Source organism: Carcharodon carcharias, chromosome 18 (genome assembly GCF_017639515.1).
Source record: "Carcharodon carcharias isolate sCarCar2 chromosome 18, sCarCar2.pri, whole genome shotgun sequence".
Taxonomy (NCBI): Eukaryota; Metazoa; Chordata; class Chondrichthyes; order Lamniformes; family Lamnidae; genus Carcharodon; species Carcharodon carcharias.
The window spans coordinates 7,871,527-7,894,935 of NC_054484.1; the positions used below are offsets into that span (position 1 = coordinate 7,871,527).

Genomic DNA, 23,409 nt, shown 5'->3' on the forward strand with positions numbered 1-23,409 from the left:
GCAGCAATTGACACTAGATCAATTGTTAATTTTGAAACTGAGATTGATAGATTTTTGTTAAGGTATTAAGGGATATAGGGCAAAGGCAGCTGTGTATATAAAGTTTACTCGCAGTTTAGCCATGATCTCTTTGGTTTCGAGGGGCTAAAAGGCCTGTTAAATTGTCCTATATTCCTTAGATCAGGTGGGATGGAAGGAATGGGTGAAGGTGGTGACATGGTGATAATTTCACTGGACTAATAACCCAGAGGCCCAGGCTAATGCTCTGGGGACATGGGTTCAAATCCCACCATGGCAGCTGGTGGAATTTAAATTCAATTAATAACTCTGGAATTGAAAGAAATATCGAATCTAATGGTGACCACAAACTATTTCCTACTCCCAATTCAAATATTCATATTCAGAGGTAGACAGGAATGTGAAGTTGAGGTTAAAATCAGATCAGCTAGGCTTGAGGGGCTGAGAGGCCTCCTCCTGATCCTATTCTGTTTGTATGTCCTGTAAAGGTGCGGATGTTTCACTCCTATTGGGTAATCAGCAGAATCCCTGAAGAACATAGGTAGATAAAGAAAAATCTCTGATACTGAAAATCGCATCAGAAACTGCTCCAAATACACAACTCAATCAGTTTCTGAATGAGAACCACAGGCTCTGACCTTGTTACCTTCCTCCACAATACCTTTCTTCGCTCTTCCATTACACCCACAGCCTCCTTCACCTGAGAAGGTTTATTGGGCCTCGGTCTAACATCTAATTTGAAAGACAGCACCTCTGACAGTATTGAGGCAGTGCTGCACTGAGTTGGAAATGTCACCGTGGATTTTGTGCTCAAGTTGCTGGTGTTCAGTTTATCTGCTTGATTCCACAGTAAAGTGAAACATACGGAGTATTACATTTGATCAGGGTCACTGACTCAATATGGACAACTGACATTCGTATAAGTTTTTTTTTTCAATTCATTCATTGAATGTGAGTGTCACTGGCTAGGCCAGCAGTTATTGGCCATTCCTAATTACCCGCGAGAAGGTAGTGGTGAGCTGCCTTCTTAAACTGCTGCAGTTCTTGTAGTGTAGTTACACCCACAGTGCTGTTAGGGAGAGAATTCCAGGATTTTGACCTGGCCACAGTGAAGGAACAGCGATATTGTTCCAAGTCAGGAAATTGGAAGGGAACTTGCAGGTGATGGTGTTCCCATGCGCCTGCTGCCCTTGCTGGTGGTAGAGGTCGCGGGTTTGGCACGTGTTGTCAGGGGAGGCTTGGTGAGTTGCTGCAGTGTATCTTGTAGATGGTACACACTGCTGCTACTGTGTGTCACTGATGGAGGAAGTGAATGTTTAAGTGGTGGATGGCTTCATTGTCCTGGGTATGTTGAGCTTCTTGAGTGGAATGAAACATAATAATTGAGCATAATGAGACAAAGTAGGAAGGAAGAACGCACCTGCATTATTTTATGGTGCTTTTCACAATCTCAGGACATCCCAGAGTGCTTTAAAGCCAATGAAAAGCTTTTGAACTGTAATCACTTATAAAGTAGGAAATGTGGATTTGTGCATAACACACTCCTGTAAATGGCAATAAGATGGTGGCCAGATAGTTTTTGTTGAACAGCATAAAGACAAGGCGAAGGAACCTCTTTCAATAAGAACACTCATTTATTCTTTGTATCACACAGCTGGTGATGAGCTTGCAAAGCAAGAATTTCTCCATTTGAAACAAAAAAAATGCAAGTCACTAATTTTCCATTCCTAGTTGTTGATGCTTCTGTTTACAACTACTTAGCTTTTGAGTTCAGCATTCAGAAGGTAGTTTAAGAGCACTAGAATACAATATAAATAGCACACAATTACAAAACACTCTCTCCTCCATTCTTTCTGTCAACCTGATTCTTAGAACCATTTTATTTGCTAAGTGAAGTGCTCCATCTGCCGGAGGTTGGTACAGATACACTATCATCCAGCAGTTGGGCTGGACTCAGACAAACAAAATTCGATTCAGAACTGAGTAATGTCTACTAAATTGTGAAAGTGGAGTAATGGGAATCACCTGTACTCCTCAGGGCACCCTTTGTGCTCGGAATTTCATTCAGATTATGATCAGATACTCAGAACTTGTTGCCGAAACTGGCCAATACTGCGAGCCAAGGGTTCATCTAATAATTAACATAAACAGTTTGCATTGGTATATTAATCCTGAATGTCTTGTGGTGAAATGCGCAATATAAATGCAAGTCTGTTCTTTTTTTTCGATCTCTTTCTATAACTCATTGAATTAAGGTATGCCTTGAACACTGCACCTGAAATAATGTGAAAATGCTCATTTAAGTATTAAACTTAGTGAATATGATTTTAGCAGGACAATGTATGAAATTTCACTATGTGCTGTTTCAGTGCGAGCATTAAGCCATTTAAAAGAGATGAGGTCACCTTGTCCATTAAATGAGTGGTAGGGTTGGAGAATGTCATACAGACAAACTAAATGTTTGTCCATTAATATTCCCAGCGATGCATTTTTAAATCTTCCTGCCAACTAATTGACATGTAAGGCTTCTTGCACAAATAAAACAATTTTTGCAGTTCAGATAGCAACACCCTAGTGGCGTGCTCCTGCCACACACTGGAAGCTTAAGCCATTCATAAGTTTTCGCCTTTGCCTTGATTTCAATGAGATCTGTCCACTCTTAGCCCAGTAACTGAAGGAAAGGAGACCAAGGAATCAAGGGAAGCAAAATTTGCATTGATGTAGCGTCTTTCACAATCTTAAGATGCCCCAAAGCACTTTACAGCCAATGAAGTACTTCTTGAAATGTTGTTGTGGGAAATGTGCCAGCCCCTGTGTACAGCAAGATCCTGCAAACAGCACTGATGTGTTTGAGTGATGTTAATTGAGGAATAAATATTGGCCAGGGCACCAGGGACAACGCCCCTCCTGTTCATCAAAATAATGGCTGTGGAATCTGTTACATCCGCCTGAGAGGGAAGACTGAACCTTGGTTTGTCATCCAGTCCAAAAGATGGCATCATCGACAGTGCAGAACTCCTTCAGTACTGCACAGGGAACATCAGCCTGGATCTTGTCCTTGAGTCTCTGGACTCTGACTTGAACCCACAATCTTCTGCCAACCCACAATCACTGAAACATGGCTGACGCTATGGCATAAAACAGAGAAGGATACCCAGCCATAAACTGCTCCATTTAACTGGTTGATGCTGGGTATGAGGAAAGCAACCAGCTGCTTAGTAAGGAAAGGTCATTGTGTTGTTCTGCATCAGTTTTAAAAGCTTTCATCATTCCCTTTACTTGTTACAGGCAATGAATTTGGACACCCTGAATGGCTGGACTTTCCCAGGACTGGTAATAATGAAAGTTACCATTACGCCCGACGGCAATTTAATCTTCTGGATAATAATCTCCTTCGCTACAGTCAGTTGAACACTTTCGACGCGGACATGAACAATTTGGAAGAGAAATATGGTTGGCTTGCTGCGTCACCGGTGAGTGGGTGCTCTTTCTCAATCTCAGGTGCTCTATCTCTCCCTCTTTCTTGCTCTTGTTCTCTCTCTCTCTCACTCCTGCACTTGTTCTCTCTTGCTTTCAATCCTGCTTCCTCTTAGTTGTGCTCTTTTTCTTCCCCTCTCATGTTCACTCGCTTCGTCTCACATGCTCTCATTCATTCATGCTTGCTCTCTCGCTCTCACACCCTCGATCTTGCTCTTGTTCTCTCTTGCTCTATCACTCCATCTCTCTCTCTCTCTCTCTCTCATTCTCTCTCAATCTTGCTGTCACTCACTTTTGTCATTATTGCTCTTGTTCTCTCCGAGGGAGATTTTCCTCCTTTACAAGGATTTTTGGGTGGTAAGGGAGGCTGGAACAGGCACTGTTGAGGTGTAACTGAATAGCCCAGGTAATTAGATACAGCATTTCAACATCAGCTCTGGGTCAAACAGGATGCAGAGAATTTGTGTCAAACAGGAGGGGAATGGGAGTTGGTTTTGGAGACTGAAGATGATAACTTTAGTCAGCCTGACATTCAGTTGAAGGAAGTTGAGGTCTTGAGGAAGAGGTTTAAGGAGTGATTGTGAAACAAGACCTCAAGGATGATAATCTTCAAGTTGTACACTGAATAAGCTAAGGAGAGGAAGATTAATAGCAATCAACCTCCTTCAATGATTCTACAAAAGATCCAGTTGTAATGTGAGGGAAACCCCACTCTGCCAGCCATGGAGCAATATGAAGAACCAAGAGGAAGTGCCTCAGTGTTGCAGACAGAAGTTGCTGACTAACCAGGTGCGACTGTGGTGATCCCTTTTAACCATTTGCACTAATTTTAAAGAGAGAAATTTTGGTAAAAATTCCCTTACATTCATTCGTACAAAGCAGACAAATGTACTTCACATAAATCTTAACCTAATATCTACCACCATTCAGCCACCAAGGGCATAAAACACTCACAACAATCGAAAATCACTTCCATGCTCTGTTTTTCATACCATTTTACCAACAAGCGCACAAAGAAATTCAAATATCCATTCACAAGCCCATGATGAGATCCCATCTGGATTCCCAATTATCCGCATCTGTCTAGTGGCTAATATATAGGGCTATCCTCAGCTATACTGATGGGCTGTTCTTAAAGAAAACCAGCACCAGTACCCTTGTGGAGGAGGATTTAGACAATCGTGGTAGAGGATGGGGGTAAGTCTCACTTTGAGACTCTCGAGTGAGAGCAGAATTAATAAAGCTGTTGCAATAGAAGCAGAGGGTTAGCTGAAATAAGTATTGAGAAAATACAATTGGAGGAGAAATGAGGTAAAGAAAGATAAAAATTCTGTTGTAGACAGGACCAAGGGTTGTCAGAAGATTAAATGTAAAAGCCAGGGAAAAAGGGTCAAATAACTGGAATTAGGAATGTATGTGTATACATAAAACATTCAAATCAAAATAGAAGAGTTAGAAGCATTATTAAACATGGAAGGGTATGGATATAGTATTTATATTGGAGATATAACTTAAGTTTGAACAGGATTGAGAATTTAATATTCCCATATGTAAAATTTGCAAGTAAGAGAGGGAAGGGAAAAAATTGGGAGTGGCCTCCCAGTACAATTGAAGGAATCTGTCTCAGTGCTAGAATGTGAAGATATCCTTGGAAGTTGCATTTATATAGATTCTATCAGGACGCAGGACAAAAACCAGGGCAAGAGTACAATTCTCTGTGTGGGCAGAAAAAGCTGAGGAAATTCCACTCCTCACTGACATGCATGTGTTTTTCAAGACAACCAAAGAGATCTAAGGACACTCAACACACGGACCAACATCAATAAGATCCAAAGGTGGCAAGACTCTCCTCAAAGACAGTATCAACACTCACTGGAAAGAGAACGTTGTAGAACTACAGCTATTCCTTATTTAACACTCCTGATGTGTTCCTTAAAAAAGGCATGCTAAATGAAAATCACTTACCCATATTCAACCATATAATAAGGGCGGGTTATGTTCCTGACCTGTAATTTCTGCATTAAAAATCCATTGGCTGCCTTGAACCTAACTGGCCCAAAAATCCTCTTACTAAATTTTAATAACTTAAAACTCTTAACTTACTAATTCTTGCTACTTACCTTCTGCTCGCCAATGCTACCGCTCGCTGACTCCCTCTCCCACTCCCACTCCCTCTCACTCGTCACTTGCCTCTCCCAGGCTCTTGCTGTGAGAAAGGAAGTGAGAGCAGCTGCAAGTGGGAAGGAGGGAGGGGGAGGGTCGAGCGAGTGAATTGGTGAGCATGATGGTCAGAGACGAAAGCAGTGAGTGGGAGGGTGGGGAGAGATATGGCCAAGGGGTAGTTTGTTTTTAAAAATGATTGAGCATGCACGGTAACTATGCTAAAATAAAAGTGGAGGCAGCGATGTTTGGGAATGCCCTTAATTTATAAACTGCGGTCAAACGAAAGTGTGATACTAGAACACACTTTAAATGAGGGATATCTGTACTCGATTAGAACCCCATGTTGGAATTGTACCAGCTGAAGAACCTCCCACAATCAAGAGTGAGCTAGACAATGATCCAATGCTTGATGAAGTGATAACTGCCAGATGAAAAGCAACAAAACTTCTGGTCCTGCAGAAGTACTGAAAAACAAAGACACACTGATCTCTTGATTACATGGCCTATTTGTGAAGCTCTGGCAGAATGAAGAAATTCCAAGTGATGTTAGGGATGCTATGATGATCACAGTCTTCAAAAATAAAGGCATGTTGAGCTGTTTAAAAAAAAAATTAGGGGCATAGTGTGTTGCCCTCAACTGTTGGCAAAATCCTAGCTTACGTCTTAATTGCTTCTTGCCAATTGCAGAGGAGATCCTTCCAGAGTTCCAGTGTGCTTCCAGTCTGCCAGAGGAACAATTGACATGATATCTGCAGCACTTCAACTTCAACAACGATGCAGAGCTTGGCCTAAATAGCCAAGTGGTTATGGTACTGGGTTTGTAACCCCAAGATCAAGAGTTCAAATCTCACAATGACAAACTATGAAACAATGTAACTTCAACAACGATGCAGAGCATATCCCTTTGCATTTGGCTTTCTTCATTCTCACAAAAGTCTTTGACTCAGTGAATGGAACTACCATTTGGAAGATGCTACAGTGATATGGGTGCCCAGCTAAATTCACAAACATCACCTGTCTCCTGCGTGACAAGATGCAAACAACAGTATTATGCAATGTCAAAACAGGCATCAAACAGTGGTATGTCATTGCACCAACACTATTCTCAATTTTTCATGCAGTAATGCTGCAACTTACTATGGACAGGCCATTACCAGGTGTGGTAATAACTTTTCGCACTAGTGGTAAATTCTTCAACCTCAACTATTGAACGCCAAAACAAAGACCACAACCATATTTATAATTGAACTACAGTATGCTGACAATACACAAGCTATTGCTTATTCTGAAGAAGAACTACAATAGATGATTGTTGCATTCACCAAAGCCTATGAGAACTCGGGACTTGCCCTAACATGAGGCAGACCAAAGCTCTCTACCAACCTAAACCATATTTATCTAATCCAATGCCTTCAACTGAGATCCACGGTGAAGCATTGGAAAATGTCCTTCATTCCCCATATATTGGAAGCTAGTTATCTTAAAGAGCTGACATTAGTGAAGAGGTACACCACCAAATCCAATGTGCTAGCTCATCTATGGTAAATCATGTACTCAAGTTTTTGAGAATTGTAACATCAGACCCAGCTCAAAGTCTATCGGGTAGTGGTTCTCCCCAGCTTCTCTTCAGTACTGAAGCTTGGGCATCTTATAGAAGCCCATGTCAAGGCCTTAGAGCAACATCATCAACGCTGTGTCTGAAGGATCTTGCAAATCAAGTGGGAGGACAAAAAAAACAAAAATGAGTGGCCTCCAAGATGCAGATGTGCCCAGTATAGGGTCCATGATAATCTCACATCACCTGAGATGGACAGGCACATCATCAGAATGCCTGACTAAAGACTGCCCAGACGCATCCTCTGTTCAGAGCTACACCTGGGAAATGTTTCGGAGACAATCTCAAAGCCTCCATGAAGACTTGCTCTATTAATATCAACACATGGGAAGCAGATGCCCCATTATGACCAAAATGGCAGTTCATCATCAAAAATGATGTCATCACCTTCCAATCAACAACAGCAACCAATGAGAAAGAATGACGAGAGAGATGGAGAGGTCAACTCAAGCCACCAATCCACCACCACCACTATTGGCCAACAGTCAATGTCCTCACTGTGGGAGAGCCTGGGCTACAATAGTGTTCATAAGCCATTTGCAAACTCATAGCCAAAATTGACATCCCCCTTCCACCCAGCCATCCGCAAAGAGGAATCATCCTCAACATGGGAGAATTGCCAATGATGATCACAAACTATCAAACAATGGAGGAGTTAAACTATCCCAAGACAGCCTTCTCTCCTTGAATACACTTCCCTCAAACTTCTTGGATCAAGCTTTTAGTCGTATGCCCCAAAATCCCTTTTAATGGCTTGGTCAAATTTTGTTTAGTAATGCCCCTATGAAGCCCTTTCGTGGGATTTTTTTAATGCAAGTTGTTGTAAATTTCTGTGGTTCGAATGCAGTTTGGTCCTTGACTAAAGCTCAGAATCCTGGTCAGTGACGCTCTAGTTGGTCACTTCAAGTACAGCCCAAGGTCATTTATCTCGGAAAGCTGTAATATTCCTTCCTTTCCTAATAGAGACCTCTTCGGTTTCTACTTGTTGCCACCCAAACAAACTTCCTTGCTGCTTAAACTTGCTCAGTTTTGTACTAGGGGAGGGAGAATAATGCTAAGAGAGTGGTGAGGATTTCAGTGTGTTTCCAGTTTCAGTCTAAGTCCTGCATACGGTAACTCTGGTGCTGAGAAGCCTGTGTACAATGTAAACTCTAAATCTCATATATACAATAAACAATATTGTGTCGGAAATTGCAATGCAATGCATAATCTATAACAATTGTGGGTATAGGAAACACAGAGGCTGTGCACTCTCTCGCACACTCAAACCATTGCACACACTCACACCATCGCACATGCACTCGCACAGTCACACGTACGCACACTCTCACATGCACTATTCCTCAGACACGTGCACACTCTCGCTCATTCCCTGTCATGCGCACGTTCACGCCATCACACACCCTCACAAGCATACACAAGTATGCCTCACTCTCTTGAGCTCCCGCTCTCCTTTGCACTCTAACTCCCTTGTGCTCTCGCGCCCTCGCCGTCTTGCATTCTCGCCGCTTGCGTGCCCCCACCCCCATTCTGTTGCGCACCCCTGCCCCCTTCTCTCGCGTGCCCCCACCCCCCTTCTCTTGCGCGCCTCCACGCTCTCTCACTCACTCACTGAAGTGATGAATGCACTGAACAGACCAGCATTGTCTTAACTCAATTCCCAGCATTTTATTTGCTCAACTTTGAAGTGCAATGAGTCTCACTTGGTGGAGGATTGTGGAAACCATTTTGTGTGCACCAGAATCCCACAAACAGCAATATGGCGACAAACCAGGTAACCCATGGTGTGGTTGTTGAATCTTTGGCCCAGGCACTGGGATAACTCCTTATTCTTCTTTGAGTTATGTTGTAAATCATTCACGCCTACCTGAAGTACTAGAAACAGATAGCCTGATCCCCTGGAGTACAGCACCTTCAATAATGCAGCATCCTTGCTGCATAACTCTATATATTGCGATCAAACATATAATTATGTAGAAAGACATTGGGGACAGTGCAAATATTTAGCATAGAATAAACCTTGAAGCCAGCCATATTGCTCAGTAGGAACTGCTCAAGTATTGCCCTGCATAATGCATTTCACTCACAGCAATCTTGACATTGAAGATCATTCCAAAATTCTCAATCTCATTCTGATTTCTGTTTATCCCAAGTACTGGAAGGAATCCCTGTGAGTACACTTTGTTTAACCGTGGCTGAAAAATAAAGCTGAGGATTTTAAAATTATATAATTATTAATTATATCTCAGTAATTTACATAAGTAAATGTCCAGCATCTGTACTTTTATTAACAGCGTTCGGCTTTTTAATGACTGTCGAATTGTTTCTAATAAAATGCACTCTCTGGTTTGCACTGGTCTCTGATTTGGACTGATGAGATAATTAGTAAGCGTTCTTACTCATACAAATAATGATGAATGGAGCAAACAAGTAGCATTGTGAGCAACCACCTTCCTCCTGTCTCTGCACAGTCAATATAGCCTTTTGGGTTTGATTGTATTGATCTTGTAATATAATTAGAATATTATAATAGATGACTTGCGGTACATTGCTAGGTGATGCATTTAAGTTTGCATTTACACAATCTTTCAGTACACTCACTTCTCCATTAGATCTACTACAACACCCTAAACCTAGTGCAATTGCCATGGCCTCCAGCCTGATTGCAATGAACATCCACATGGATAAATGTGAAAATGTAGCACTTCCAGTTCTATTGTTTCTCTCTCTCGTCAGCCATGGCTGAGTGGGTAGCATTCTTACTTTTGAGTCACATTGTTTCGGATTCAAGCTCCTCTCTAGCAACTTGAGCACAGGCTGATGTTCCAACGCAGTACTGATGAAGGGCTGCACTGTCAGAGGTTCCATCTTTGGGTTAGACCAAAGCCTCATCTGTCCTCCAGGTAACATAAAAGATCTCATGACACTACTCCAACAAAAAGCAGGGAGGCTAGGGAAGTTCTCCAAGGATTCTGGTCAATATTTGTCCCTCCATTACTAAATAGATTATCTGAGCAATATCCAGTTTATGCAAGTTTGCTTTGTGAAAATTGGCTGCTGCTTTTTCTATATTGCCACAATGACAACACTTTGTTGGCTGAAAAGCACTTTGGATGTCCAGTGGTTGTGAACGTTGTTTTGCGACTGAATGTAATTCCTTTTCCGATGACCAAATCTCCATGCTATACTGTGACAAGTAACATTCACACCACACAATTAAGTGTCAAGCAATGACCATCTCCAACAAGAGAGAATCTAGCCATCTTCCTTGACATTCAATGGCATTACCATCACTGCGTCCCCCATTGTCAACATCCTGGGGTTACTATTGACCAGAAACTGAACTTGTCTATCCATACAAATACTGTGGCTGCAAGAGCAGGTTCAGAGGCTGGGAATTCTGCAGCGGGTAGCTACCCCTTGACTGGGGAGATGGTAGCGCAGCAGTAATGTCACTGTACTTGTAATCCAGAGGCCCAGGCTGGTGGAATTTAAAAATTTAATTAATAAAATTGGCAGTTGAAAGCTACTGTTAGTGATGGTGATCATGAAACTATCATCGATTGATATCATTATCACTAGTGTCCTCTAGGTAAAGAAATCTGCCATCCTTACCCAGTCTGGTCTACATGTGACTCCAGATCCAAAGTAATGAGGTTGACTCTTAACTTCCATGTGAAATGGTCTAGTAAGCCCACACAGTTCAGGAAAATTAGGGAGGGGCAACAAATGCTGGACTTGCCAGTGACGCCCACATCCCATGAAAGGATACAAAAAAAAAAGTCTGTCCACCATCTACAAGGCAAAAGTCAGGAGTATTGCACTCTACTTACCTGGATGAGTGCAGCTCCAACAGCACTCAAGAAACTCAACACTGTCCAGGACAAAACAGCCCGTTTGATTGGCATCCCATCCACCGTAAACATACATTCCCTCCAACACCGAGGCACAGTAGCAGCATTGTGTACCATCTACAAGATGCACTGTAGCAATTCACCAAGGCTCCTTTAACTGCACCTTCCAAGCCTACAACCACTACCACCTAGATTGGCAAGGGCAGCAGATGCATGAGAGCACCACCACTTGCAAGTTTCCCTCCAAGCCACACACCATCCTGACTTTGAACTCTATCGCCATTCCTTCACTCTCACTAGCTCACAATTTTGAACTCCCTGAAAGGCATAGAAATTTATAGCACATGAGGCCATTCAGCCTGGTTTGTCCATGCTAGATTTTCTGAGAAGGAGATCAACTGAGTCCCATTGTTCTACTCTATTCCTGTACCCCTAAAACCAAAAGAAAGACTTGCATTTATATAGTGACTTTCATGACCTTGAGATGCCCCAGAGCTCATTACAGCCAAGAGTTTTTTTTTAAATTGTGGTGTGCCAGACTCAACATTGTACATTTCTGCAGTACTTCTAGTACAGAAATCGCTAGAGTGTTTAAAGGAGGGAAGACACCAACTGGAGAATAAAAGGATGAAGAGGAATTGGGGAGGCAGAAGTGCGATCATAGAGCAGGGTTTATAAGAAGTATTTGAAAAGTGGAAAGGAGTTGACAAAGTGGATGTGTTGATAGGGGAATGGCCAGAGCCCTGGAAGATAGCGGCTGAACACATGCCTATTGGTCATGATGTCAAGATGAATCTTCTAAATGGCGAAAGGAGGGAGGGAGGGAGGGGGTGGGGGGGTGGGGGGGGCGCGGATTGCCAAGCTCTTGGAGAGCACCAGAAGTGACTTTGAGGAAAGTGGATGGATCAGCCATCAAAGGCAAAGTAATGTTGAGTAGGGGTGAAAGCATGAGAGAACAGTGCTACACTGGATGAGGATGGTGGTCAATGGTGTCAAAGATTGAAGACAATGAAGAGTAGCAGCACACTATGCTTGATCCCCTCTCACTTCTCCCCCATAATCTGCAGCTCTACATTTAGCTATCTCAGTTTCATGCTCTGAAATTTTCCCTCTCTTTCTCTCTTTCACCATCTCAGTTTTGTTAACACCCTCTCTAAAATCCATCAAGGAAGAGAGTCAAATATCTCTTCCTTTGACTCTCTGTCCATTTTTTCACCTTTTGCCTATGTCAACCATCATTAGCCACTTTTTATATTGAAGAAACAATATAAATTCCAGCACTGTGCCAGCAAAGCGTGATTGGAAAGGCAGCAGTATTTTTGAGAGACAAAGTCACAGTCCAGGACTTTGGAAAGAAACAGAAGGTTGGAGAGAATGGAAAGATTGAGAGTATGTTTTGAAAGGAATTGATGAAGGCAGTTTGGAAGGAGATAGGTTCCAAGTTGCAAATTGGAGACCAATGATAATGTGTTCAAACAGGGGACTGAGAGGTGGAAGCTGGTGGGTTAGAATTTGGGATGGAAGGCGTCATGAGAGCAGATGGTGAACTTCAAGAATCAGTTAAAGGAAGATAGTTACAAGGAGAGAGTTGAGATTTGGGACTATTTCCAGTGAAGCTGAGGCAGATAAGATGAGATTTAAAGAGAGGCTTTTAAAAAATATGAAGGGCATTGATTGTTTTCTGTTTAGGGAGTGACAGGGAATCATCGATTTAGAGTTATCAGTAAGAGAGCGAGAAGAGGTGAGGAGAAAAAAGCAAAATGCTGCGGATGCTGAAAACCTGAAACAAAAACAAAAATAGCTGTATAAACTCAGCAGGTTTGACAGCATCTGCAGAGAGGGATACAGTTAACGCTTCGAGTCCATATGACTCTTTATCAGAGTGAGGAGACATTTCTTTACCCACTGGTTGTTAGAGTATGCCTGAAGGAATTTAAAAGTAACTTTCAAAAGGAAATTAGATAACTACTTCAAGGGGAAATATTTTCAGAATAAGGGGAAGAGGTGGGGAATGGGACTAATCAGATAGCTCTTTCTAAGAGTGAGCATCGCAGCATGATGGGCTGAATGGCTTCCTTCACTAATTTTTACGTGAAATGCCATCACTAAGACTAATTAAAGCTGAGCACATTGCATCTTTGAAGGGAAACAGATGATATTTAAAGCAGAGAAAGAGACAGGCATCAGCCATGGTTTAGTGAGTAGCAATCTCACCTTTGAGTCAGAAAGTTGAGAGTTCAGGCCCACACCGGAGACTTGACCACAAAGATCTAGGTTGACACTTCAGTACAGTAGTCAGGTGGTGATGTCTTTCGGGTGAGACGTTAAACCAGGACCTGTCTGGTCTTCAAGGTGGATAAAATGATCCTGTAGCATTATCTCAAAGCAGAACAGGAAAATCGAACCCAGGACTTCTGACTCGGTGGATTATCCACTCAGATATCAGGGAACTGATGGGATTTTACAAATATATTCTTATTGGCAAATCCCCATGATTAGCAAAAAGAAAATTTGGTTGATGGAACAATTTTCTTTGCACTGAAATGGCTTTCTTCGGATAATTTAAAAATAGCACTGAAAGCAGCAAAATCACTTTTGCATCAAACAGTGTCTTCACATAGTGAGGCAAAGGCAGCCATATAATATGATCACAGCCTAACGTATCAAAACATCTCATGGTGCTTTATGTACTGTGAATTACTTTGAAGTGCAGTCTCAGCATGACTAGATCCTAGAAAAAGTGATTTTTTTTTAATTCATTCATGGGATGTGACATTGCTGGCTAGGCCAGCATTTATTTCCCATTCTTAATTGCCCTTGAGAAGGTGGTGGTGAGCTGCCTTCTTGAACCGCTGCAGCCCATGTGGTGTAGGCACACCCACAGTGCTGTTAGGCAGGGAGTCCTAGGATTTTGACCCAGCGACCATGAAGGAACGGCGATATATTTCAAAGTCAGGATGATGAGTAGATTGGAAGGGAACTTCCAGATGGTGGTGTTCCCATCCATCTGCTGCCCTTGTCCTTCTAGATGGTTGCGGTTGTGGGTTTGGAAGGTGTTGCCTTGGTGAGTTCCTGCAGTGCATCTTATAGATGGTACATACTGCTGCTACTGTGCGTCGATGGTGAAGGGAGTGATTGCTTGTGGATGGGGTGCCAATCAAGCGGGCTGCTTTGAAGAATGTTGGCCACATCACCTTGTCGGCTCCCTGCTCCTCTTTGCATGGAATCACATAGGTCAGAAGGATGCCATTCAGCCCAATGAGCCTTTACCACCTCTTTAGTAGAGTTCTCCAATTAGTCCCAGTACCGCCCTATTTCCCAACTGTCCTGTGAAATATTCCCTATCAAGTATTTATCCAATTCCCTTTTGAAAGCTATTATTGAATCTGCTTCCACCATACTTTCAGGCAGTACATTTCAGATAATTATAACTTGCTGCATCAAAACAAAGTCTTCTCCTTTTTCTGTTGCCACCTGCCTTAAAACAGTGTCCTCTGGTCGTCAGCCCTTCTGTCAGTGGACACAGTTTCTCCTTATCTATTCTGTCAATGCCCTTCATAATTTTGAACACCTCCATCAAATCTTCTCTTAACCTTCTTTGCTCTAAGGAAAACAATCCCAGCTTCTCTAGTCTGTCTATTGTGTCATGAAATGTTTAATCTCCAGTATAATAGAGAGATGGGGCTATATAGATTGCTATCGCTTCCAAATGATGAGCTCCCATCAATGCAACACTCCCTCAGCATGGCACTGAAAGACATGAAACTGAACAAATTCCAGCACAGAAGGAAGCATTTGTCCTACTGTGCCAATGCCAAGTTGGAGCAGTCCGGATCAATGTGACATATGTGAAAGTGCCTGTCCCTACCCAAAAATTTTAACATAATTTTTGCTTTCAAGGATATTCAGTGTTCTCAATTACAATTTAACATCAAAAGCTCTAATTTGGGATGAATTTGACATCAAATTTGATATTGCTCTCAAATCTATCCAGTGCGCTCAAACCTCTATACACTGCACTCAAAGCTATCAAATGCTCAGCAATCTGCATTGAAAAATACAAGGAAATGAATTACTTAAATAATGTCTGAATTTATTCAGTCTCTCATTTTGTCCAAAAATAATCGATCCGCTGTACCATACATGCTTGAGAGCACCACCTGATCTCCATCAGTTCTTAATTCATTTTAGCCTCAGGGTCTATACTTTCCGCCCACTCATCCCCAGGCTCTTTGGGTCCAAACTCTACAAAACCTTAGACAAGAACCTCTTTTTCCCTGCCTCCTACCCCCAACCCCCTACCCCCTTCCAGTATCAGGGTCTGAACCCTCTCACCAACCCCACCCCCCACCACCACCACTACCACTATCAGGGTTTAAACTCAGTACATTTATTATTAAATGATAGTTAAATGATTGCTTTTGAGGTGCAATTGATGTCAAATGTGTGCAAATGAATGATGTTGAATGCAAATGATGTCAAACTTTTCAGTAGAGGTGGGACTGCAAATCACTGATGAGAGAGCATGGTGCACTTTCACTGTAATTCAGTCTCTTACAAGTAGGAAGAGAGGCCTTGTGATGCATTGGGTAGCATTCCTGCCTCTGAGCCAGAACCTCAGGGTTCAAGTCCCACTCCAGGACTTGATAGCCAAGGAAGGTGTGTTCATAACATGGCCAAACAGGTTGAGTATCAACTTGTAACTCCTTCTAACATACGCCAATAGCAGGTGGTAAGAGCAGGACTGATCAGCCGTGGAAAGAAGTAGGAGCCTCTGCCATCCATAGCTCCAGGCTACAAGACCATAAGATGTAGGAGCAGAATTAGGTCATTCGGCCCATCGAGTCAGCTCTGCCATTCAGTGAGATCATGGCTGATCCGATAATCCTCAATTCCAATTTCCCCATAACCCTTGATTCCCTTACTGATTAAAAATCTATCTATCTCAGCCTTGAATATACGTAAACGACCCAGCCTCTACAGCCCTCTGCCATAAAGAATTCCACAAATTGACTATCCTGTGAGAAAAAATTCTTCCTCATCTCTGTTTTAAATGGGCTTCCCAAAGGGTGGACTCCCCAGGGAGACAGTTGTGGATCAGACGGTGTGGCAGGCTTGGTGCCAACAGAAGCGGTTCGATCCCCATTCAGGCTGGGGTGAATCCGGGACCTGCCCCCTTGTCCCACCTGTAATGGAGAACACGGCGCTGTGGGCTGGACCTGCCTTCAGGCAGGGAACTCAAGAAGAAGATGACATGTAGGGAGTGTTTACTTCATTAATAATGTATCTTTTCTGTTCCTCCCCCTTTAGGCCTATGTGAATGAGAAACATGAGGGAAACAAGGTCATCGCCTTTGAACGTGCAAATCTTCTTTTTGTCTTCAACTTCAACCCTGAAAAGAGTTTCCCCGACTACAGAGTGGGAATAGATCAGCCTGGGAAGTATCCTTTACAGAAGGTTTGGTCATGTGTGGTTGTTTCTGTTCAGAGCCCATGTTAGACAGGACGGAGGTTAAGTCATGTTGTAGGGAACATCACTTCTTGAGCTGTACCTCTGTGGTGTTCAACCTTTTGGAACAGTTAACTTCAGTTTGGGAGTGGACCATGTGTGATTAGATTGCTTTTGAGTTACAAAAAGTTACGTCGAGTCTACTGCACAGAAACATGCCATTCCACCCAACCGATACATGCCAGTCTTTATGTTCCACATGAGCCTCCTCCCATTATACCTAATCTCACCCTATCAACATAATCCTCTATTACTTAATTCACCATGTATTAATCTTGCTTCCCCTTAAATGCATCAATGCTGTTTGCCATAACTACTCCAGGTGTAGCGAGTTCCACATTCTAACCAGTTTCCTTCTAAATTTTCTATTGGATTTATTAGTGACTATCATATAATTATGACCTCAAGTTTTAGTCTGGGCTCCACAAATGGAAACATTTTATCTACATCTCTATTGAGCTCCTTTATAATTTTAAAGAACTCTATCAGGTTACCCCTCAAACTTCCCTTTTCGAGAGTAGAGAACCCCAGCTTGTTCAGTCTTTCCTGTATTACAATCCCAACTGACGTTAATACTGGACAAGGCATATCCCAAAGTGAAACCTGGATGATAGATCCTAACTTTTTAGAAACTGTGAAGGAAAGTTACTGAACAAATTTACAGGAGTCTGCTGATGAACTTTTAACACCAGACAAAAAGGTTGGAAAGATCTCAATACAAACACAAGAAAATGATTCACATCACATTATTCCTTTACCTTGCAATAGCTTTACAGACATTTACAAATTCAGAAAGATAAAACAATTTACAATATCTGTCTTATACTCTGATATTCAGGGTGAGGATGAGGCACTTGTGAATTAACAAGCCAACTATGGACAGACAAACCACTCTCCAAAGTAAATGACAGATGCAACCAAAGCAGATTCCATCAATTTCTCAACAACTCACTCAGATGTTTGTCACATTGTGAGCCAACCAGTCTTGTGGAAACTTTGTCTTTCTCACAAGGGTTTCATATTTCCACATTTGAAAAACTCGCCTTGGAATCCTCTTCAAAAGTCTCTCCCATTAGGATGGCTTCAACAGGATCCACCTCACAGGGTTTCAATCTTACTTTCTGAGATTCTTTTCCCCTGGATCTCCAAGTACACTCAAATTTCACTTTCCAAGCACAATTTCAGATCTTTGGCCATGCCAAGCATAAACACCACTGCTCCAAAGGCCTGCAGTAAGGAGTCACCAACCTTCAGCAGCCTCCTCAGATCTTCAGGGCTTCTCGCAAGCCTGATTTGTTTCAGTTCTGTTTCCCGCATCTTTCTTTAACTGCAGCCCTTTTCTCTGTTCCTGACGTTTACCTTAACTCAATGGGATTTATCTCTGATCCCTGTCTTTTTCCCTGCCTGGGGCCTCTTTCTGTCCCACACCCTGGTTTGAGATGACCTCCTTCGTTTGGGACCTTTTCCTGTCCCCTCCCTGTGTCCTGCTCCCTGGGATACCTTCTCTGGAATGGCACTCCTGTTCAAGTCACCTGACCTTTTTCATGCCATTCTTTGCTTCCTTTCCTTCTGTGCAGACGCGCAGGGCTGGTTCCCGACCCGAAGAAGGTAAAAACGCTAATTGCATATTTACACGGGGCTGGTCCCTGGCCTAAGGAAGGTGAAATCAATGAACTGTGCATGTGTAGCCTCTTCCCGGCCGGGGTCTGCACAGGAGCCCCGAGTTCCCGACCTAAAGACAGTAAAAGACAACAGTGGCGCATGTGCAGCCACTTCCTGGCTGGTGCATGCGCAGAAGGCCTGAGGCTCGCTGGGAACTGGAGTTTCCGACCTCCAAGGTAAATATTAGAGTTTCATCACACCTGATAGTTCTAACTTCCCAGCTTGGGTATCATCCCTGTTGCAGTTGAGCAGAACTATGCTTAAACACGACAAGCAATGATTGGGCTGTCCCTCTCAGGTGACAGTGCTATGGTTATGTTACTATGGTTATGAACTAGTAACCCTGGGAATATGAGTTCATATTCTCCACCATGGTTTTTGTTTTAAAAACATATGATTTTACTGTAAGTGGCCACGAATCTTTTGGATTTTTGTAAAAACCCAATTGATTCACTAATGCCCTTTTAGGGAATGAAACCTGCCTTCTTTATCCAGTCTGGACCTATATGTAACTCCAGTTTCCTTGGGAAGGGTATGTGGTGAGAAACAACAGACTAACTCAGCTTTTAGTTCATTTTTTTAACTTGCCCGCATCCTTTGAAGTGTTAGCAACAGCAATAACTTTCATCTAGCCTTAAGGCTGGTGGGCAGGCCGGGACCCCTGGCAGGCTTCAGAAAAAGCATGAAACCTCATCCACAGGCAGGATGAGGTTTCATCAAGGCTTTAAAAAATTTAATAAATGTTTGATTAAAAGTGATGGACATGTCCCAACTCATATGACAGTGTCACATGAGGGGACATGTCAGGGAAATTTCATTTTTGTCCCTTCACCACTTTTAAATTTGGCGCCGATCTCCCTGAGGCAGCACTTAGCCTCAGGGAGATGAGTGCGTGCAAAAGAGCGCACTCTTGGCTGAGGGACCCTCCACCGCCCGCACAGGGAGCACATAGCCTTAATTGGCCCACCTACGTAAAATGGCGGCGCGCCCCCGATTAGGGGTGCCAATCGGAAGCACGCACTCCTGCACTTGCCCCCACCCCACCACAGGGGGAAAATTCTTCCCATGGTCATCATTAGACTTTTAATTCCAGATTTTTTTATTAAATTCAAACTCCACCTTCTGCCATGCCTGTATTCAGGCATGATTTGAACCTGGGTCCACAGAGCATCACCCTGGGTTTCTGGATTACTAGTATATAACTAATGTTCTTTGAAAGTTATGCACTTAAATTTGCAAGAGACAAACCTTTGTGTGACTCTTCCTCATTGAAAGTCTGCTAACGCCAGCCTCTTCTGTATTGGCTATGGTAAAGGCGTTTATGGACCCTGGTATGGCCCAGTAGTGCTATATATTCTGGATAATCCAGATTCAACAGCAGGGAGAGTGTGTGGAGATTAGAGGTTCACAGTCGTTTGTCTCGTTCAATGCAGGTATTTGTATGTGTCACAGATAGTTGGAGCTGACTGTATTTGTTTCTAAATGTTTCTGGCTCGTGTGTACTAGCTGTTAGAAAACAAAATCTCTCAGATATTTGAGATTAAAACATGTTTTAATAATAGTAGAAAACAAAATAATATTGGAGAGGGGATGATAGCAGCTAGTATAGAAATCATAATTGACAAATGTTCCATTATCACCATCTGATAATTTGCACTTTTAGGATATGTTGCTAACCATTAAAGACTGGAACATCAAACAAAATAATTTTGTCCAATAACACAGTTTCATACATGAAAGCCCCCATCTTCTCTTGACTATAGCACCCTCCATTCAATGCTCTCTGAATGATGCTTAAAATAACGAGGAAAATAAAACCAGGCATTGCCTGAGAAATTTTCCAGGCATAGGTCACCTTTACCTGGGATTGCTCAAGATGCATCTTGCATAGCGGAAAATTGCCTCTACAACTGCCCTGGAAAAGAAACAAGGAAACTTGACCAGACTAAAGTATGCTCTATCTAGCAGTCAAATTTAGTTAAGTGCATTACCCCATCCAATACTTGTTAACCATTGTTAACCAAGGAACTTCAGTTATGAAGATAGGTTGGAGAAGTTGGGACTGTTTTCCTTGGAGAAAAGAAGGCTGAGAGGAGATTTGATAGAGGTGTACAAAATAATGAGGGATATGGACAGAGTAGATAAGGAGAAACTGTTCCCATTCATGGAAGGATAGAGAACGAGAGGATACAGATTTAAGGTAATTTGCAAAAGAAGCAACAGTGATATGAAAAAAAACATTTCCACACAGCGAGTGGTTAGGTTCTGGAATGCATTGTCTGAGCATGTGGTGGAGGCAGGTAAGAGAATTAGACTGTATTTGTTAAAGAAGAATGTGCACAGGGAGAAGGCAGGAGAATGGCACTAAGCGAATTGCTCATTCGGAGAGCCGGTACAGACACAATGGGCCAAATGGCCTCCTTCTGCACTGTAACAAGCCTGTGATTCGTACCTGATATAAATTAGTTTCGCAGTTCAAAAAGTTGAAAATTCTGTTGATACTTTTTGTTCTGCACTGGGTTTCAGTAGCATGATCAAGACTAAAATTTAGTGACCACCAATGTGTCTCATGCTCTGGATGAATACTCCTTTGGGACTGATAATGGGGGTTCCACTACATCAGCATGTAATAATTTTTAGGGAAAGACTGTCAGTCTTAAGGAACGTGTCCCTTTTCATTGAACATCTCTGTCTGCTAAAAACAAAAAATCTGCGGATGCTGGAAATCCAAAACAAAAACAGAATTACCTGGAAAAACTCAGCAGGTCTGGCAGCATCGGCGGAGAAGAAAAGAGTTGACGTTTCGAGTCCTCATGACCCTTCGACAGAACGGGTCTGTTCTGTCAAAGGGTCATGAGGACTCGAAACGTCAACTCTTTTCTTCTCCGCCGATGCTGCCAGACCTGCTGAGTTTTTCCAGGTAATTCTGTTTTTATCTCTGTCTGCTAAATGGTACAGGCATGATGGACTTAATGATCTTCCTCTGTTCTGTAACACTCCATGATCTCTATCTACCTGTTGTTTCATAATGAAGGTGAGGGGAAGTGTGGGTGAGGGGAAGAGATGGGCACATCGAACCTGTTGCCATTTGTACAAGATGGAGTGAGACTGTTGAGCATGGAAGTGGACCCCCAAAGACCTCGTACAGCAGGAGGATCTCAATTAGTGCTTTACAATATGCATGGTTCAGATTAATCTAGGTTCTGTTGCATCCAGCACTGTATCTGCAGCCACTAATGAACAGATAACGTCAGTGGAATGAATCACTAATATGTGGTCCCTTGAAGCTTGTGAATGTCTTTAGACTCTAGTATTTTGTACGCTGCTTTGAAGTTTATTTATTCATATGTCCTTCTCTATTGAGATTTCATTGTATATAAAATAGAATGTGAGTTCATAAAAAAGGTGCAATGCAGTTTTTTTGGTTTCTTAATTTTAGATGCAACTCTTAGCCTTGAGTTTATAATGCATATTACCATGTGTCAAATACTTGCATAATACACAATGAAGTGCGCTGTTCTAGCAGTCAGTGCTAGAGGCATACTACACGACCAAAAGTTGCAGGGCTTTAGGGAAAAGACAGAGGAGTGGAGCTAATTAGATAGTTCTTTCAAAGAGCTGGCCCAGACAGAATGGGCCGAATAGGCTCCTTGTCTGTTGTATGATTCTGTAACATGCTACAAACTGCAGTGAGATAAATGAATGTTTAATCTGCTTTTTGGGAATATTAGTTGAAAGAAGAATGTTGGCCAAGTCACCAGGAGAACTCCCCATTTCTCTTTGAATAGAACAATTGGATCTACCAGTGTTCAGTTTCCCCAGTGAGATGGGAATCTCTGGTTTATTTAAGATAGCATCAATGCAGCAATCCCTCAGTACTGTGCTGGACTGTCAGCCAGGTTTTCAGAACACCATATTACAGAAAGTGCTTGCATTGATACAGTAGCCTTTCATGACCCCATAATGTTCTAAAGCGCTTTGCAGTCAATGAAGTGTATTTTAAGTGCAGTCACTGCTGTAATTAAGGTCAAAAAGTCTTGGTGGTTGTGTGTTCATTTCTCTTGAGTTTTTTTTTGTTTCTATTTTAGCCCATTAATAGCAATTACTTTAATTGTGACAGAACTGCTCTATATTTTAGCTAAATCCTGTAACAACAGTAATTATAGTGAATGCTGCACAGTTAAAATTGGTTTGGAAAGATGAATGTAATTTCAGTATAGCGTACTGAAGAGGCATTTTAATTTCAAAAATTGATGCAAACTATTTAACCGGTACTATAATTGGAAAAATTGGTCCAGGTAAATTACTCAGGGCGATGAGGGGTCCACATCCATAGCACAAGAGTTAAAACTGAAAATGTAAAAAGGAAGTAATTTGGAACTTCTTCACCAAAAGAATACAGATAATTGAGTTACAAAATAAGTAACTAGAAAAGGACATTGAAGTGAAATGCCATGAATGAGGTCATGAGATATTTAGATTTGTTTCTAGAGATTGAGGGATTAGTGGATATGGTGAGAAGATGTGTCCAATAATCTCTACTGGGGGTGGGGGGTGGGGGGAGCCATAGCTTTTTGCTATATTCATAAATGACTTGGACAAGGAGTTAGAAGATCCATATATTGAAATGAAGTTAAGTAGTGCTCTAAGCAGTGTAGGTGGGAGCAGGAAATTGCAAAATGACAATGAAAGACTAAGTGAGTGAGCAAATCTGTGGTAGATGGCATTCAATGTGGGGAAAATGTCAGGACATCGACTTTAGATCTAAATAGCAAGAATCTAGAAACTATTGGTGATCATTGAGACTTAGCAACCTAACTACAGAAATCACTAAAAGCGAATGGACAAGTGCAAATAATAAATTAAAAGGTTAATAGAATATTGGCTCTTATTTCAAGGTTGCTAGAATGTAAGGAGGTGGAAGTTATGTTAGTTACATGGAGCTGCTTAAATCCCACCTGGGGTACTGCATTCATTTCTGGGCACCACACGTCAGGAAGGAAATATTGACTTTGAGTGCAGCGCAGATTCACTTAGCATGGATTTCAAAAGGGAAAATTGTGCCTAAACAAATTAATTGAACATTTTGAGGAGGTAACAATGATATTGCAG

General features: G+C 42.1%; 1 protein-coding gene across 4 annotated transcripts in view; it reads left to right on the forward strand.

The window, feature by feature from the left end:
- gbe1b (glucan (1,4-alpha-), branching enzyme 1b) overlaps nucleotides 1-23,409 on the forward strand; it is a 600,154-nt gene that overhangs the window by 495,544 nt on the left and 81,201 nt on the right. For all 4 annotated transcript variants that reach the window (XM_041211102.1, XM_041211103.1, XM_041211105.1 and 1 more), the window contains exons 13-14: nucleotides 3,307-3,491; nucleotides 16,438-16,568. In XM_041211102.1, coding sequence (XP_041067036.1) covers nucleotides 3,307-3,491; nucleotides 16,438-16,568 — 316 coding nt within the window. The remainder of the gene's footprint in view (nucleotides 1-3,306; nucleotides 3,492-16,437; nucleotides 16,569-23,409) is intronic.